The sequence below is a fragment of the Drosophila kikkawai genome, chromosome 3R, assembly GCF_030179895.1.
Source record: "Drosophila kikkawai strain 14028-0561.14 chromosome 3R, DkikHiC1v2, whole genome shotgun sequence".
Classification (NCBI taxonomy): Eukaryota; Metazoa; Arthropoda; class Insecta; order Diptera; family Drosophilidae; genus Drosophila; species Drosophila kikkawai.
In genome coordinates, this window is record NC_091731.1 from 35,849,612 (window position 1) to 35,866,593 (window position 16,982).

Here is a 16,982-nt window from a genome sequence, read left to right on the forward strand (position 1 = left end):
GCTGAACTTGTTCAATCAATTTTCCGTTTATCGCCCACACTTTAGTACTTTTATTTCGCTGTTTGTATATATTTTTGGTTTGCATTTTAATGCAATGTTTTATTGGCACGCTAAGATGAGAGGCAAATAATAATTTCATTTACGTTTTTGGGTAGCTTAGTTTGCTTCCGTTTTCGGGCCAGTACTTTTCAATTTTTTCTCGATTTTCGTTTGAGTATTTTAGTGAATTTTCACGGACTGAACTGTGCGGGATCGATTCGGAACTGCGTCTTGTGTCTGCGAGCGCCACGACGGGTTTGTTTTCATCGCCAGCTGCGGGCCTGACTCTTGGGCGGCATTTATTTCTCCGCTGCTGGCTTCGATCTTGTTCGTCGCGGAAGGTTCGTGCGGCGGCGCCGTTGACGCTGACGCCGGCGGAGACGGAGCCGGAGACGCCAGCGTCTCTGCTGGGCGTACCGCCAGCGTCAGCATCACCATCGCAGAGCCAAAGTCCCAATCGCAGCAGCATTGATTCCACAAAACCCCAAAAGAAACAAGAAAAAAGGAGGGCTTCCAGGGAATACGAACAGGGGAATACCCTTCAAGCTAGTCTAGGGGAATTTAGGAAAATTATTGTCATATATGTTTATCTAGGGGATTTATTTAAATTAAATTTGTTTCGACAAATCTCACACGTGTGATTTTATAATTCCCAACTGGTTTTAACATCCCTGGAATGAAATAAAGGTTGCCAGCATGATGACCTGTAAATTAGCCTTTAATTATAATTAGAACATTTTACTTACACTCATGTTTGCAATCCCTCTTCACCCTCTACATAAACATCTATATACTCACCAGATCTATAACCAATAATACCCCTTGAAAAGAGTATAATGAGCGAGCATCTCATGGGTAGTACAGGCAAATATCATGGATTTGTTTACGCACTGGCTGCGGTGGCACAGAGCCGGTTTTATTTTCGGGCCCCCACAGCCCACAGTCAGCCCGTTTCGTGCTCCAATCGATCCACTGACCAGTGACCACCACTGGCCAAGCCAATGGATTCTGCTCCGCAGAGTGCATTTGCCTCGTTTTCAGCTGTGAGGCGAAAATACATTCAAAATGCCAGTGCAAACATGGCAACGTAACGCGATATAATTAACACATGCAACGCTAACAACGCTAACAGCAACAAATGTAGATAAACAGACGACAATTGTCGGCTAGCTGCCCTTTGGCCAATTACAAGGGGGTGGCTATAGGGGGGCCAGGGGGGATTCGAGGTGCAGAGTCAAGTGCATGGGCGAAAATTCAATTTTCTGGCCCTTGAGTGTAGGGGAATTTCCTATACGGGTTTCGTTCAAAAACAGTGACTCATAACTCATAGTGGCAGCGTTAATTATACCCCTTACTAAGCGTTAATTGTACTACCAACCACATATTTGCCAGCAGTGTATAGAAAAATGCTGTATTTATGTGGCAGGTTCAAGGAGTCGAGGATACATATATGGCTAAGAACACTATAAAAAATGAAGTAACCTGTGTGAAAATAAGAAAAATAAAACCTTTACCTAGTAAAATAAATTAAAATATATTTTTAAACTTATTTACGATTATAGTAGCTGATTTTTTGCAGTGTCCTTCCCTATTAATCGCTTCGTTTGTCCTCTAAGTTGTCGGCATTCGAGGCAAGAATTGCATGTTGCATACTTTTGCAACTTTTGCCAACTTCCGGCAACCATTTGCTTCACGCAGCCAAAGAGAAGTTTTTGCATTAAATACAAAACAGTGTTAAATAATTTCAGCACTTTTACAATCATTTCTCTTTGGCCTGTCGACTCAGTCGACTCGCATAATCATCTCCAGCGGAAGTGTCCTCCCGCCATCCTCTCTGTAGTATATCCTGGCCATAGCGCTTACTTTATGACCGCTAAGCAGGGCGATGGTCGACTGTTTGGCGGTTGGCTTGGTTGTGCCAGTGAATTAGCACAATCCGCATGTTAGATTCGTTGATAACATGCCACACCACCCCCCAAACCTCCTGCCTACGTACAAGTCGTTGTCCTGTGTGGGTGCGCGTGTCCTTAGCCATGCAGTTAGAGGCTGTCAAGTTGAGAATTTTATGCGAAATGTTTAGTAATTAGTTGCATCCGCAAGGGGAAATTACTTAGCACAGCCAACCGCAAAAGTCTCTTGCCACCGCAGCTCCCTGGCAGCACCCTTAGTCCTTAGTCCTTAGTCCTATCTGTCATTTCCCCCCGTGTGCGCCTTGTGCTGTAGCTCTTCCATAAACTGTTTTGCCTGGGCTTGGTGCAAAAGTTCAAGCGTTGGCAAAATGTTGACAGCTTCAAGAAATACTCGTTAGGGATGATGGCTGCCTCACACATCCCACACTCAGGGAAAAGGGGAATATGGGGAGTTGTTTATTTGATATTCTATTCTGAATGTCAGTCTTAATAGTTTTAACAAACTAATGGGTTGCCAAACAGTGTCAAACTTTACTTACAATTGCACACACTTAATATTAATAAATATATTAATTATTATTATACATTTTAGTTATTTTTGTCGACTATTTCTCTCTCTGTACGGATTTAGATGTCTTTCCGTGTGCTCGCCTGTGGGTGTGTGTGTGTGTATCTTTGTATCTATGAGGGTGAGCGAGCTCATTACTCATACGCAGCGTGCAACGGGACTCCTGTTGGTGCCAGGCGTTAAATTAACTAATTAAAACTTGCACAACTCATGTAGCCGTCTCTCTTCTTTTTTTTCCATAGAACCCAGCTCAGTGCTTCTTGTTTCGTGACAATTATTCGCGGGTGCTTTTAATTTTTTTTCTAATTTTTTTTCTAATGGTAGCGACTTCTGACCTGGTTGATAAACGTTGCCGGAACAACTGAAACAATTAGCACACTGGCTGGCATTTGGATTTAGCCCGCAGGTTCCTCAGTGCGTTGCACGAAAGTTGTATGTACCATGTGTGTAGCCCAGTTTTTGCGCCTCGCGAACCGGCGGCGTCACGTGTGTAATTAGCACCTGGCGCTAACTGACTCGCAGACGGGCAAACAAACCGGCTTGACAAACTTTGCATGCTGCTGGCGCTCTCAGTGATTAATGAGACTGTTGCGGCTTAGTGGCGTAAAGAGCTCTAATTATTTAATTGCGCTCGCGAAAACAATTGATCGCACAGGAACTTAAATTAGACTTACACTTGGTTGCATTCAAATGTGTGTCATAGGGGGGAAGACACATTAATTAAATTAAAATTTGTTTTGATTTTGATTTTATTATAAAATTTATAATTATGTCAACTTACGTTTGTTTAAATTATCAAATGACTATTTATCACTAAGATCATTAGATTAAACTGTCTATAAATGATTTAGAAACACGATTTTGCACAGGTTATTGTAATTGCAAATGTGCATTTAATTATACTCTTAATTCCAAGCATTTTCCCAAGAATTAAGTACGTTTCTTCTTTTGAATTCAAGTGTACTTTGTAATCGAATAGCTCTGACTTTGACTCATGCCTCTCGACTAATTCAAACAGTTTCGGGATTTACAAGTCTATTTCCGCGAATGCATTAGCAGTCAAGAAGATGTGTAATTAATGCCTTGAGCCAGGTCAACTTTAAGTCACCTGTAAATTACCTGGACAATACTTAAAACCCAAAAGTAGGCAATGAATTTCTATCACACTTACCTTTACAATCCAACGCCGCAAAGTGTGCTGCTATATTTGGGAAGCTGCTGTCGTCTCACCTTTTGTTTTACTGCATTTTTAATGACCGGCAGCAAGTGGCAATAGCAATGTCAAGGCTGCCAGTGAGAAAATCAATAAGCCCAAGAAGAGCTTCGCACTTTTGGAGCAGCGTCTGCGCAAACAGGAAATTAAAATGCCATTTAATATGCCGCAGTGCCCATCTCCAGCTCAGGAGATAGAAACCCCAGAATTTATAGGGCCCTCTGCCTTATATTTATCATCAGGAATTTCGAGTATTTGTCACGGTCGCCAGGTGAGAGAAAAGAATGAGACGAATGCATTTAAAGAATTTTAAGAATACTTTCGGTTTTTATTTTATTCAGTTATGATTTCTGCTTTTCCGCTTTGGGGTTTTCCGATTCGCTTAAAGAGAGTAAGTTTTAAAAGGTTTGCTGTTGTTGTTTTCAGTATTTTTAGCTGTGGTTTTGATGACTTCGAGTTCGAGTTTTGCCATTTAATTGTTTATCGTACTGTATAATTTCAATTAGATCTTTATTGTCCCTTCTACTGGACATATGTATTCACTTAGCTAATAGTTATACATAATCATAGTTATCGTATGTTCTATATTATAATAGGTTCAGCTTAGACTAGAGGATCTTTATTCTTTACTGCTTTTTGCTCAAACTCAACGGGTGTTGGTTGGGGTTGGGAGGGGAGATAGAAAAAACAACAAAACTTAAAGTTTTAAATGCGTTTTTTTTTAGTTTGTTGGTGTTTTGCTGCTGCTTTCACAGAAATTTACATTTCCTGGGGGGACTGCTCGCTTGAGTTTCATTTAGTTTAGTTTTTAGTTGAACTATGATATATGATTGCCTAAATGCTAAAAGTTGCCAACTATTGTTGTGATTCGGGGCCAGAAATTTGGGGATAGGGTTCGGCTTACACCTAGTCTTAGCTTTGGTATAATTAAATACTTTTTAGTTTACTTGTTCTCATGACTTACATGCGAAAATTCAATTCTTTGGTGGCTTCAATTTGCAATTTTTCGGTTGCTTCAATTTACATGTTTTTTTTTTCATTATCGTTAATCGTAATCGTAATCGTAATCGTAGTATATTTAGGATGTATGAACTATAACATGTCGTAATTTATAGGTATTTACAATGCTTAGTGGTTAGGCTAAGTAAGTTTGAAATGCTCTCTTAACAATATACTTTGAATTTTGATTTAAGTTCTCTTGTGGGTGGTGAGTGTGTGCTCTACATGCAACCAAGACGTTAAAAGGGGCTCAGATTTTAACGCTTTGACCACCCTGCGAGTGATGGATGTGGATGAACCGATGATGAACCGAGGAGAATCGTAACTCATAGCACCATGTTACTTCGTTGTTAGCTATGTGGACACTACTACAAATATATTTGTTATGTAACGAAAAGTAATAAAAATGCTCTCAGCTGAAAATCAACAACAACGACTAAACATAGTTCCTTACTTACTTAATCTCTGTGTGTATTTTACCCTTTGTTAACTACAGTTTATTAACCATAACTTACATGGCTAAGGAAACTAACATGCAAATTTGTGCAGCGTTCTTAATGTAAGTTTATGCTTTGTGTTTTTTTTGTTTTTTTCGGGAAGAAACCTTTCGGAATACATACACTTATTTAATATACACACATTATAGTTACATAGTTGAAGTCGGTAAATCGAGGGAGAACGCAAAGTGTAATTCAAGTGGAGAGAGCGTAATTGTAGTGGAAGACTTCCGCTTAAAATGTAGGTATTCTTTTAACTTGTATTCGCTTTACTTATATATCTCCTCGATTAATTTGATTTTGATTCTTTACCGCTTGCTTTGATATATGTATAGAGTGTACTCACAGATTGTACATGAAGTATCGCTATTATCTTCTGGCTGGTGGTATTTTCATAATTTTGGTTTTTTGTGGAACAGACACACACATATGAGAGAAGATGAGTTAAAATTTGTTTGCTATGCATATGTGGTACGATACAGTTAAATGAGTAAACTTTTCTATTTATCGGTAACTAGAAATAATGCTAAATACCCGCCGTTTGCGTTTATCTAATTTCAAAATTCAACTTTAATATATTTCTGTTTAATTATCTTCAATATTTATATATAATATATTTGTGTCTAGTTTATAATTAGCAAAAATTTTAAGTTTAAATATTGAAATACGCTCAAGTTACTTGCAATTTGTTTGGTTTTTATTTGTTCTTATTTGGTTTTTATAATGAAATAATTTCATTAAACATTTCAGTCATTGTAATATATATTCTTTTTTGTCTCTAAACTTGAACTTAAATGGTCGCATGGCTATATCTAATGGCAAACAAATAAGTTCCTTTCTTCTACTTTCTACTAAACCTCAACACAGGCATTGGATTTGCTTAGTTTTGGGTGTGGGCACGGGGAGGGGAGAGGAGGGGAGGAAATAACATCGTCATCAAGCATACGACCCGTTGAACCGAAGAGCCAACTTTTCCAATTAATCAACGGAGGGGGGCGCATTTTAATGGCCGCCATCGCTGCGCTGCTGTCGTCATTGCCTCATAAATATTCATGCTGTCAATGCGCATAAATACCTAAGTGCATATTTATGGTCCAACATTTGTCGTTATGAGTTTTACATTTATGGCTTTTTTACTTTATTAATTAATATGCAGGCCAGAAAGCGTCCAACATTTTTGTGATTCAACCTGCAGCCTAATGGTCACGATAATTGCTGCAAAACAAAATCTATAAATACATATCTGTATCTCCAGATCCGCAGAAAATTCCAATCTGTACACTAGTTCAGTTTCTGCAACAATGCATTCTTCCGCACGTGTTTATCATGTGGAAGGGTCGTAAATAATTTTCATTGATTCGCTTAGAAGCTTTAATTGCGAATTCATTTGTGTTCAAGTGTAATTTAGTTGCTATTTCGGCTAGAATAATTATGGGGCTAAAGTTACGCATAAATAAACATTTGTTTGCATGAATCGACAGCTGTAATGTTCGAAAAAGAATGGCACTCAAATATTTATTCAGAACCATCCGCAACCGCAAACAGAATTGCAATTTTAAACCAAAAGCCCTCTTTGGCCCCTGTCTATCCGATTTTGTATAAATACACCCGGATAGGGGCCCGGTGTGCTCTGCAATTTGCCAAGTTAATCAGGCATTAAATTGGCTTATGGCATATAATGCATGGCGCCGAAATAGATGTTGACAGAAATGCAAATTCTAATTTACGCATTTGCCGCGATAAATAATTCAATTTCACAAGCACAAAATATAAAACCAAATATATAAAAGAAAAAAAGGCAGTAATCTAAAATGTTTTCATGTAATTATCACAATTGTTTCACGCTTAATTTGTGTATTTACCCAAATTCTGGGACAACTCCCATGTTGACTCGGAACAATCGTCGCACCAATTAACCCAAACAAAACAGAATGTTTAAGTGCGAAAAATTTGCATTCCTAAATCTCATAATTCAATTATGGGAATTAATTTAAATTGCTTTGCATTATTCAAAATGTTTTCACATTTTTCAGTTTTTTTTTTCTTCCCTTTTTATTCTGTGTTAAATTTTTTAGTTCTTGCAGGCATTTAATTTATGATGATTGCTAATTGTGACATTAATTGCAATTTTATTAATGGGTCTCTACACCAAAGCCCAGGGAAGCCACACCGAAAAGAGGGAGAAGCAACCAGAAAGGAGACAAAGCCTGGCATTGCGTATACGCAGTGTGGTCTAAAATGCCTGGCGGTGTTTTCTGTTTTTTTTCTTTCAAGCTTTAAGTGAAAATGACTTTCAGTGTGCCAGGCAAAACAATGCCAGCCGTGCAATGCCGCTCGACACTCATCTGGCTGTCGCACCTAAGTGCAGTTAAGTGCTGTGTGTGGGGTGTGCACTGAAAAATATTACATGAGGATTACAAAAATCCTTTTGGTATGAAAAAAAATCTCTAAAATATTACGAAATTCTAGGAAATTCTAAGATATTACGGATTTTTAAAGGAACCCCCTCTAGGTATATAATCATATTCATATCTTCATTTTCCCTCCGTGTATTCGCGCATTTTAATGTGCCTGCTGCAGTAGTACCCTTCCTCCTGAACTATGCTACATCCCTTTTACCCCTGGCTGTCGATTTCAATTGTTTTCGATTTCGCTTTGTGCACGATGGTCCTTTTTTTTTTTTGGTTTTTGTTCGTGGCATTTAGGTTGTTGCTGGAGCTGTTATTGTTGGACTTTCTGTCGTTGTTCGAATTGTCATTTGAGTGCAGTTGTTGTACACACGCATACATTGCTGACAATGCCAAAAACCGTTCGACAGGATCCCATAAAAAATGCAGGCGATGTTTGCCATCAAAGTTCTTGTGCCGATTTCCCCATTTTTCCCCATTTATTCAAATTCCAGCACACATTATTTATGCGTTCTTAAACAATTTTAAGAAGTCGTTCAGCCACCACAGGCACTTAGCCTATGGCCAGGGCCTATAAATCTGATCAATCTTCGGCACTTTGCCACTGGCCGACATGTGTTGAAAAGGGGGAGCATACGAGGCTATGCTAAGAGCTGTCATAAATTTCAAAGTCTTGCAACGAAGTGATTATACTAGATGGCACATCGGAGATTGTAGATTGTTCTGAGGAGATTACAAAATTGGGAACGATAGAGTTTACAAGTGGCCGGCAGATTTTGTTGCACCTTGCCATTAGTGTGCCACAAAGTGTCCGAAAAAATATGAGAGACACTCGGGCTGGCCATCAAAGGGGAAGTAAAATAAATTGTACGTAAAATTTATGCATAGACCCTGGGCAGAGCAGGCTCCGTGTGTGTGTGGGTTCTGGTCGGTCTAGTACAGCATATACTATGTATTTTTCTTGCCATTTTTTGGCTTTGGTCGGGAAAACAAGCCGAGCCAAACGAAATGGAGAGCCATTCTGGGCCACATGCCAAAAACAGTCTCCGCTCCTGTCCCTGTCGTCCCCTGCGCAGCCTCTGTCTTCGTCTAACTCAGTGTCATTGTAGCGTTCCAGTGACGACTGTCTTTCCTGTCCGTTCGACTGACTGGATGACTGACTGACTGACTGACTGAATGACGGGCTGTCTATTCCACTCGGCCGGGCACATGCATTTGCTGATGCATAGCCAAAAACTAAAGTGGGAAATGGTGGAGAAAATAGTGAAAGCGAATGCCGAGCACTTGAAGAAATATTTTATTTAAAATGTATCTTAAGGAGGATTAAATATAGGAGAGGTACACAAAAATAGAATCTAGAGAAGTAGATACATCAAGAGGAAAAATCCGATATGATATATCGACAAAATATCAAAACTATCGTAAAGTTCAATATATTAGAATTTTTAATACACAAAATTATCGAATTTAATATTAAAATATCCATTATATAAAAGTATGTTATATATTTCATTTCTATTTCAGTTTTTCGATTTATAAAATATATCGAAGATATCGATAGTTTTCGATAAACCCAATGAGCATAAACCCAATGAGCGGCAAAGGTCGAGGAGGAATTTACTCCTCAATTTTGAGCTCAAAAAATGTGTATAAAATAACTTTTTGAGGTATAATAATTACTGCTTTTTGAAGATGCAATTTAAAAAAAAACTCCGCCCAAAATTTTTAATATTTTTTTTAGTGCATAAGCCAAACAATTTGCATTTGCATTTGTGTGTGCCCATTAGGCATCGGTTCCCATACATTTGGTTTATTTTTCTTTCGGGGCTCCCACTTTCTGTGTCGCTGAGTGAAATATCTTTGAGTGATTGAATAAACTGCAGCTGCCTTGTAGAGGAATCTGTCGCTGTTTCGGTATCTGTAAGTGTATCTGTATCTCTGGCTGTATCTATATCTGGGGTGCTGGCTCACTTAGTTACACCGAATTGTGTGCTGGATTATATGTATGTACTTTTACATTTATGTGAACAAGAAAATATTGATCTGGCCCCAGGCCAAAATGCAGCTTTGCAATTGACGGCGCCCCAAATCGCATAGATCCAGCGAACGAATCGAATAAGTCGTTGCCAGGAGTATTAAAAAGGAATTAAATTAATTTTCGCACACTTGTTGACCTCGATTTTGATTGCCAAGCCACCACCACACACAACAATGGAGGAGCCACCTTAATGCCACCACCAATTGCAGTGGGACAAAAGTGTTTGGCATTGGCAATGCAGCCGCAAATGGAAATTTGCGAAATTATTTCAAGTTGAATGGCCATAGACGTCGCAGGCGGACACATCCCCCCCTCATTCAGGGAGCATAATAGATGTTTGCCCAGCTCAGATTCTTGTTTGCACAGCTCATGCATTTCTATGAGCTCCTCGTCGAGTGTGAAAAGTGTGCGGAGGCGGACGTACGGGGTTACACAGGGCAACGGAATTGGGGGCTCAAGGGTTCAAGGGTGCTTGAGGACCGAAACCAAACGAAAAGAAACCAAAATGCGTAAATTGAAATTGAGAGATTCCATCAAATTCACAGCCGTTCATTGCTTTTGAAATGAGCTACAATGTTCGTTACTTTTATTTTTATACAAACCAAAAATTCAAAGAAAGAGTGGGAAAAGTGGTAAGGGAATGGGTGGGGATAGAGCTGAAGAACTATTGATGGTTTCGATATTGAAATATTATCGAAATTATGCCATTGAAGGGAAGTTTTGCTTGAGAATAATCGGGTATTGATGTTTTAAGTAATTTTAGTTTAAAGCTATTGTGCTCTTCATATTTAGATTATCTTTCCTTTAAAAAAACAAAACAATCGATAAAACTCGATTACAAAATTACAAGAAATATCGATAGAACCCACTTTACTTCTTTTAGCTCTGGGAAAGGAAATTGGTTTTGGGAAAAGTCAAAGGAAACCAGATATCTATACCAATACGAAGCAAATCTAACGCCTGTAGTGCTGATACATGCCATGACCATAGCCCATGGGTGTGCTGCCCATGGCACGTTCGGTTGCCTTCTCGATGCTGGCGTAAACGCACCTGTAACAGCACACGTAGGCCAAACATCACTTGAACAGGATGCGCCGGAAGGCTCGACGGAAGTCCTTGTTGAAGATGGTGTAGATGGCCGGATTGAGGGCCGAGTTCATGTAGCCCAGCCAGAAGGCGACCGCGAACGCCGAGTCCGGTACGTGGCAGAGGTCACCGCAGGCCGGCACCAGGATGTAGAGAAAGAAGAACGGCAGCCAGCAGGCAATGAAGCTGCCCATGATCAGGCCCAGGATCAGTGTGGCCCGCTTCTCCTTTTTCCTCGCAATCCGACGCTTCTCCTTTTCCGGATCCCGGGGCTTCGGTGTCTTTGGTATGGCCGGCTCCAGTTCCGCCTTCACCACCTGGTGTTGCTGCTGTTGCTTTTGCTGCTGCTGCTGTTGGCTCTTGGTGGTCTGCTGCTGGTTCTTGGCCGCCGTTTTGGCCTCGTTGCGACGCTGCTGGTTGGACTTGCGCCCGAAGATCGGCTGGCAAAGGCGAAACTTGAGCGGCTTGACCACGGCACAGCGACTGACCACGCCCGAATCGCTGCTGGAGGGATCGAATTCACTCACCATGTCCGTGTCCACGCCCACGGATAAGGCGCGACACCGTCCGGCGATCGGCGAGACGCGCAGCTCGTTGCCCGGAGTGGCCGGTCCAACGGCTCCGCCGGCACTTCCATTGCCGCCATTACCACTGGCCGCCACTCCGGCGGCGCTTTCCGAGGCCACCACGCTGCCGTTGTTGTTGTTCAGCGCATTGATGCTGTTGTTGCTGCCCATGGACGGCGGGACGGGCACATTGAGACCCACCCGTCCGGTGGCTATCGTGCTTACCTGCAACGTCTCTTTGGGCGAGGCGGGTGCACCAGTTCCACCATTCCCGCTGGCCACCACGGTGACCGACGCATTTGTGCCCGCCCCATTGGGATTGGAATAGGCCAGCACTGTCTGTGCCGCCACGGCCTCCAATTCGCCGGCCTCCGAGGTGGAAATGTCGGAGGCCAGGTCCATGGTGACCGTGGGTATTTGCATGGGCAGCGTGGCACTGTTTGGCGGCGTCTCAATGGTGGCTATCTGTCGCTGCTGGTGCAGCTGCAGGGCGGCCGCCCCGCTAGAGGAGGGCATCGGTATTGTACCTTTCTTGTTGGCGGTGGTGAAGCTCGTTACCTGGGGAGAAAGCCCGGAAAAAGGTAAACACTCATTAGTGAAACGAAAAAGTAAAGTACAGTAGGTACTCGAAAGTGTGATATTCTTTTTATTTATTTATCTTTCATATATTTATTTAAGAAACTGCTGTTTGTTCCTTGGAAAATATAGGAAAAAAGACTGTTTCTATGGAAGCTATGATTTCTTTACTATGTTTTTAAGTGATAAATCACTTTCAGTGAGCATTGCTCAAGGCACACAGTCCTTGAAGCTTTGCAGTGGTGATTAACCCTCGTCTCTCATATGCTCTGGCATTGCAAATTAGGTTCCCAGATCCGCACTTGTGCCAGTTGCAGCCGAAATCGTGGACAGATGGCCCAACCCTTGCTACAACAGTTTTCCATTTCGAAAATCCTGTTTAAGCCAACAGCCGGGAGAAACGCGTCCGAGCGCGCGGATTACACAAACATGGAGCAAGCGAGAACTGTTGCCGCTCGAGGGGCGAAAAGGGGGGTGTCAAAGGGGGACACCCTCAAAAAAGGGGAAAGGGGGGCCTTGTGCATATTCAATGCGCGAAAAGCAGCAACAATTACCCGGGGCAATTAACAGAGACACAGAGCAGAGAGAGCGTCCGAAAAGTGAAAATAAATGCAGTTTGAAAAGGGAAAACGATTCTTTTAGTACCCTTTCTTTTCTTTTAAATGAGTAATTTACTAAGAAGAGGGAGTTTCTAGAAACAATTGAAAGTAAATCCCTAGTTATTTCATATTTAATGAGCAATATTATATTTCAATTGGCAGGATTATGTTTTCAAACAAACCAGAAAATGCTGTTAAAAATAAACAACTAATTTTTGGTTGAAATAACTATAATCTATTGATTAATCTAACCTTTTTCCTAATGTAGTAAAATATTATAAATCAATTTAGTTTCTACCTAAACGTATACTATTTCTATATATTTATTTTTTAACATTTTAAATTCATTGTTTTTCTTACTATTTTCCCCTTGAAAACTCAACATTCCTTGCCTTTTTAAAGAGTATAACAAACAATGCTCCATTGCATATGTGTGTGTGGGAATCTCCTCTCTGTTTTACCCTGCTTTTCCACAGTTTTCCCTGCTCCTGCTCCTCATCCTCCCCCTCTTCCTTCAGTGCCTCTGCTTGTTTTTCCCCCCCTCTGCAACTGCATCCCGCTGCTGCCCGTTAATCGCTCGTTTGGGCCGCTGCTCTTGAATTTGTTTGCACAAAATGGTCCAGAAGTGTCGCTGATATTGCCAGCGTTGGACCAGACACGGCACGGCAGTGTTTTCCACCGCTTTTCCTCATTTTTCTCTTTTGTTGTGTGAGTGTGTGTCTGTGTGTGCATTGCGCATACAGTTAATTGAAAATGCAAATTGCGTATGAATTGGGCTCGTTGCGGCAGGTAATTGACGATCATTAGAGACTTTTCACTCAATCAGTGGATTTTGGGGCGGAGTTTCGATTAAATTTTCAGCGATAATTTCCCCAACAAAGACCGTGAAGAGAGGGTATGTGCATGTGTGTGTGGAGTCAGCAAATGCCATTCCGTTGAATGGCCCTGCATAATGGGTGCGCTCCTGCTAACGTGGCCAACTGCTGCATCGGCCAAAATTGCAAGGTTGGCAAACAGCAATTCCTGATAGGAGAGAGGCATGACGAGTTGATGGGTGGCGACGGCAGGGTATCAGTGGGAGGTAAATCCGACACGTAGCCCACAAGTTGTTGATGGGAAATTGAAGCGAAGCATGTGTGCTCAATTTGCAGCTTCCTGGCGTAATGCACAATTACTTTTGGGCCAAGGGTGAAAGGTGTTTGAATATTACATATGCACACACAGAAAAAAGGTATTCAGTTGAGAGGTTTTGATGTAAATATAATAGGAATTGGAAGAGGATATGATAGAGTACGAGCAGGTGCAAGGAAAACTATTTTTAAAATATGGAAAAAGGTAAAAATAATTTGTATTATAAAGGAATATTAAATATAAAAGGTTAAATGGGTTATTAAATCTAAAATTTAATAGACAAAAACCTCTTAAAAACTATTCTTTTATTTTTAATACATTTTCCTGCTTAAAAAGGACTTTTAATATTTGTTTTCTGTGCATTGATAGGCCTAAAATTACACCGGGTTAGAAAAATTACATTTGTTCATTGAAACGAACAAATTTCCATTTACAATGCCGGCACATTTTGCGGCAAACCGCATTAATACAACACCCATCCCCCACCGAAGTGAGTCTGAGTGTGCAATTGGGGAGTGCTTTTATCAAAGTTCATTACACACACACACACACACACACACTCCCTCCCATTCTAGGGGGTCAAAACTCATAAATAATCGCTCTACACACTCACCTGTTCGTTGTTCGTTTTGCGGGGATGCTTTTTAATGCCTCTCCTCGCCCGTGCCTTGGCGGCAAAGTAAATTCGTATGTACACAAAGACCATAATGCAGCTGGGTATGTAGAAGGAGCCCAGTGCCGAGTACAGCACGTAGCCAATGTCATCGCTTAGCTGCAACGAAAAACACAAAAAGAGGGCGAAGGTTAATTATATAGTAGGGTTTAAATGGAGTGTCTACAAAGGGGGGTCTAGTGTGCGGTCAAATGGGTCAAATGTCGTAGGAAAAGTCGGCTTTATTGTTAAGGTTGGGCTTATTGATACTTTTTATAGAAAAGGCTGTGGGGTAACTGATTTAAATCAATTATTAATGGAATCCTTTTTGGCTTTTGTTATTTGTTTTGTATTTTATTTTATTTTATTAAAATTTAATACATGAAATACAAGAAATTCCTTACAAAATATCTACTTAAATCTCGGTAAGTTTTATAATTTTTCCTTTATAATAATATTTATTATTATTATTAAATCCAAACCTTCATTTAATGAACCTCACATAACCTTTACCTCATCAAATCCCATAAAAACTCAATGTAACCCACTTCAATTCCCAGTCTAAAATAAATTTCTAAATCAATTACGAGTATTTAAGTTGAACCCATTTACCTGATCCCTTAACTGGCTTTAACTTAACTTTTATTTAATTTATTTCTAGCTGATAAAACATAGCACATTTAATTTTCTCAATCATTGAACCTCTCTCTCTTATCGAACTTGAACCTTCCCCCTGTCTGGCTTTGTTGGAGCTTGTGGAAGGCATTAACTTTTCCTAGTTACCTCAACTATCGCTGGCCAGATTAAATTTATTGCATAACATCCGCTGCCTTTCTCCTACATTTTACCGGATTTTTCATCCCATTGGCTTGTTGCTTTGGGCCATATTTTTCGGCCTGATAGTGGTGTGGTGTGGGGGTCACTGAGTGCATTAGGCTGATTTAGTAGAAAATGCATTCTGCTGCCGTCGAAAAAAAAAATGTTCTTGTCTGTGCCCCGGTTTTGCAGCATTTTTGTGAAAAATGCAAAGTGCACGAAATTTCATAATGGTAAATGAAGCAAAAGTATTAGATTACCAGGCCACAAAGGGGCTTCACTGCCTGGCAGCGAAAAGTTTCCAGGTAGTTGCAATTGCATTTTATTAAAGCTGCCGGAATTAAATCGTCTCATACTTTCTGCTCTTGATGCTTTCTGGCGGATGGCCAACTCGCTCCCTCTCTCTCTCTTCACAAAAATTATGCAAATTAAGTGTTTTGATGAAAGGCATACAAAAAAGTGCACTTGACGGCCAGGAAGTTGTTGGGTTGCGAAGGGATTTTCCCCCGAGCAGCTTTTGCCCTTTTGAGCTGCTGTTCGTTCGCGTTGTTCGCCGGCGAGTGGCGTGCATAATGAAAAGCTTTTGTCCCGTTGTTACTGCCACTGCTTATGGCTCACCTCAATCCCTGGAAAATGCATAATTCTGCACGCAGGAAAAATGCCGCGGGAAGTCGAAAATTTCCTCGCAATAGCATTGAATTTACGGTAAAAGTTTAAAAAATTTCAGGAAGTGGTAGCTGGTGCTGATTCCTGGATCCAATATGAATTTCTGTAAATTCGTCAACTGTTAAATATACAAAGTTGGAGGAGGATTTTCCTTGAAATATAGGAAGCCAAGCGAGATTTTCGTGATTTAATTAATTATCAGGAATGGGAATCCCAATTAAAAACAGCTGTAAAGTCAATTAAAACAGTATGAAAACTTCTTTTTTTTTTCCGGAAATTTCTCCAAGTGCTTCGGAAATCCCCAGCTCGACATCAGCTGGTCAACTTAAGCTCTGTTGCCTCTGCTGGCTGCAGTGGCCGGTTAAGAAATCGACTAGCAATTTATATAAAAATGCTCTACGTATTTTATATAGTATATAGACGCATATCTGGTAAAGAAGCACGGTCACAAACGAAATTTATTTAAGTTTTAAGCAGCTTACCCTGGCACACACATACACAAACACACACCCCGCATAACCAAATTGAGTTGCAGGAGAGCCAACTGTAAATACGAGCACATAGCTGCACTCGCATGCGAAGGAGCTTAAGTGCAGCCCAGTTTATCATAAGCCGCAGGCGAGAGAGAGTTGCAGCCGAAACAGGCTGAGCTAGACAACTTTATCCTGCTGCCAAAGCGGAAAATAAATTTCCAACAAACCTCTTCAGCGCCTCGCCTGCGCTTGTGGGAGCACAAAATAAGCATAAAGTATTAAGCGTTTGGGTATAATGTTGCCGAAATATACATCAAGTGGCAGGTTGAGGCGAAAGCAGGAGCAGTAGCAGGAGCAGTAGCAGGATCAGGAGCTGGCTAGAGCCACCAACAGCTACTTAAGCTGGATTCTTGAATGCTGACGCTGTCTCGGCTGTCTCGGTTTTCAACTTATTGCCTGCCACAGAGGCAGCACGCAAACTGCACTTGAATAAATCAGTGAAGCTGCTTTAATTACTATTAAAACAATGGTTGAAAAGTGGGAAGAGAAAATATTTAGTAGCTGGTGAAAAAAGAGGAAAGATATAAAATATAAAATATAGGTCCTTCGATCCTGATAATAAATAATAAGAATACATTTAGGAAAATACTCTTAAGTTTTAATTATAATTTCTTTAATATAATATTTTTTTGATTTGCTTTTAATACCAGCAACTTTATCAATTTCTACCAGTGTACCTGCTGCA

At 40.7% G+C, this 16,982-nt stretch overlaps 2 protein-coding genes across 4 annotated transcripts in view; both read right to left on the reverse strand.

Moving 5' to 3' along the window:
• LOC108085725 (sodium-coupled monocarboxylate transporter 1) overlaps positions 1-303 on the reverse strand; it is a 39,035-nt gene extending 38,732 nt beyond the window's left edge. The window contains exon 1 of the mRNA XM_017182450.3: positions 144-303. The gene's annotated coding sequence lies outside the window, so the exon portion shown is untranslated. The remainder of the gene's footprint in view (positions 1-143) is intronic.
• Positions 304-9,235: 8,932 nt separating this feature from the next.
• Positions 9,236-16,982, reverse strand: part of Octalpha2R (alpha2-adrenergic-like octopamine receptor) — a 47,647-nt gene continuing 39,900 nt past the window's right edge. Inside the window, exons 2-4 of one of the 3 annotated variants that reach the window (XM_017182362.3) lie at positions 14,244-14,402; positions 11,286-11,882; positions 9,236-11,198 (exon numbers count right to left, since the gene is read on the reverse strand). In XM_017182362.3, the coding sequence (XP_017037851.1) occupies positions 10,749-11,198; positions 11,286-11,882; positions 14,244-14,402 (1,206 nt within the window). In that variant the 3' untranslated portion in view covers positions 9,236-10,748. Of the gene's footprint in view, positions 11,883-14,243; positions 14,403-14,894; positions 14,985-16,982 lie in introns of those variants that run through there. The other 2 variants (XM_070287263.1, XM_017182361.3) reach the window with 2 other exon arrangements.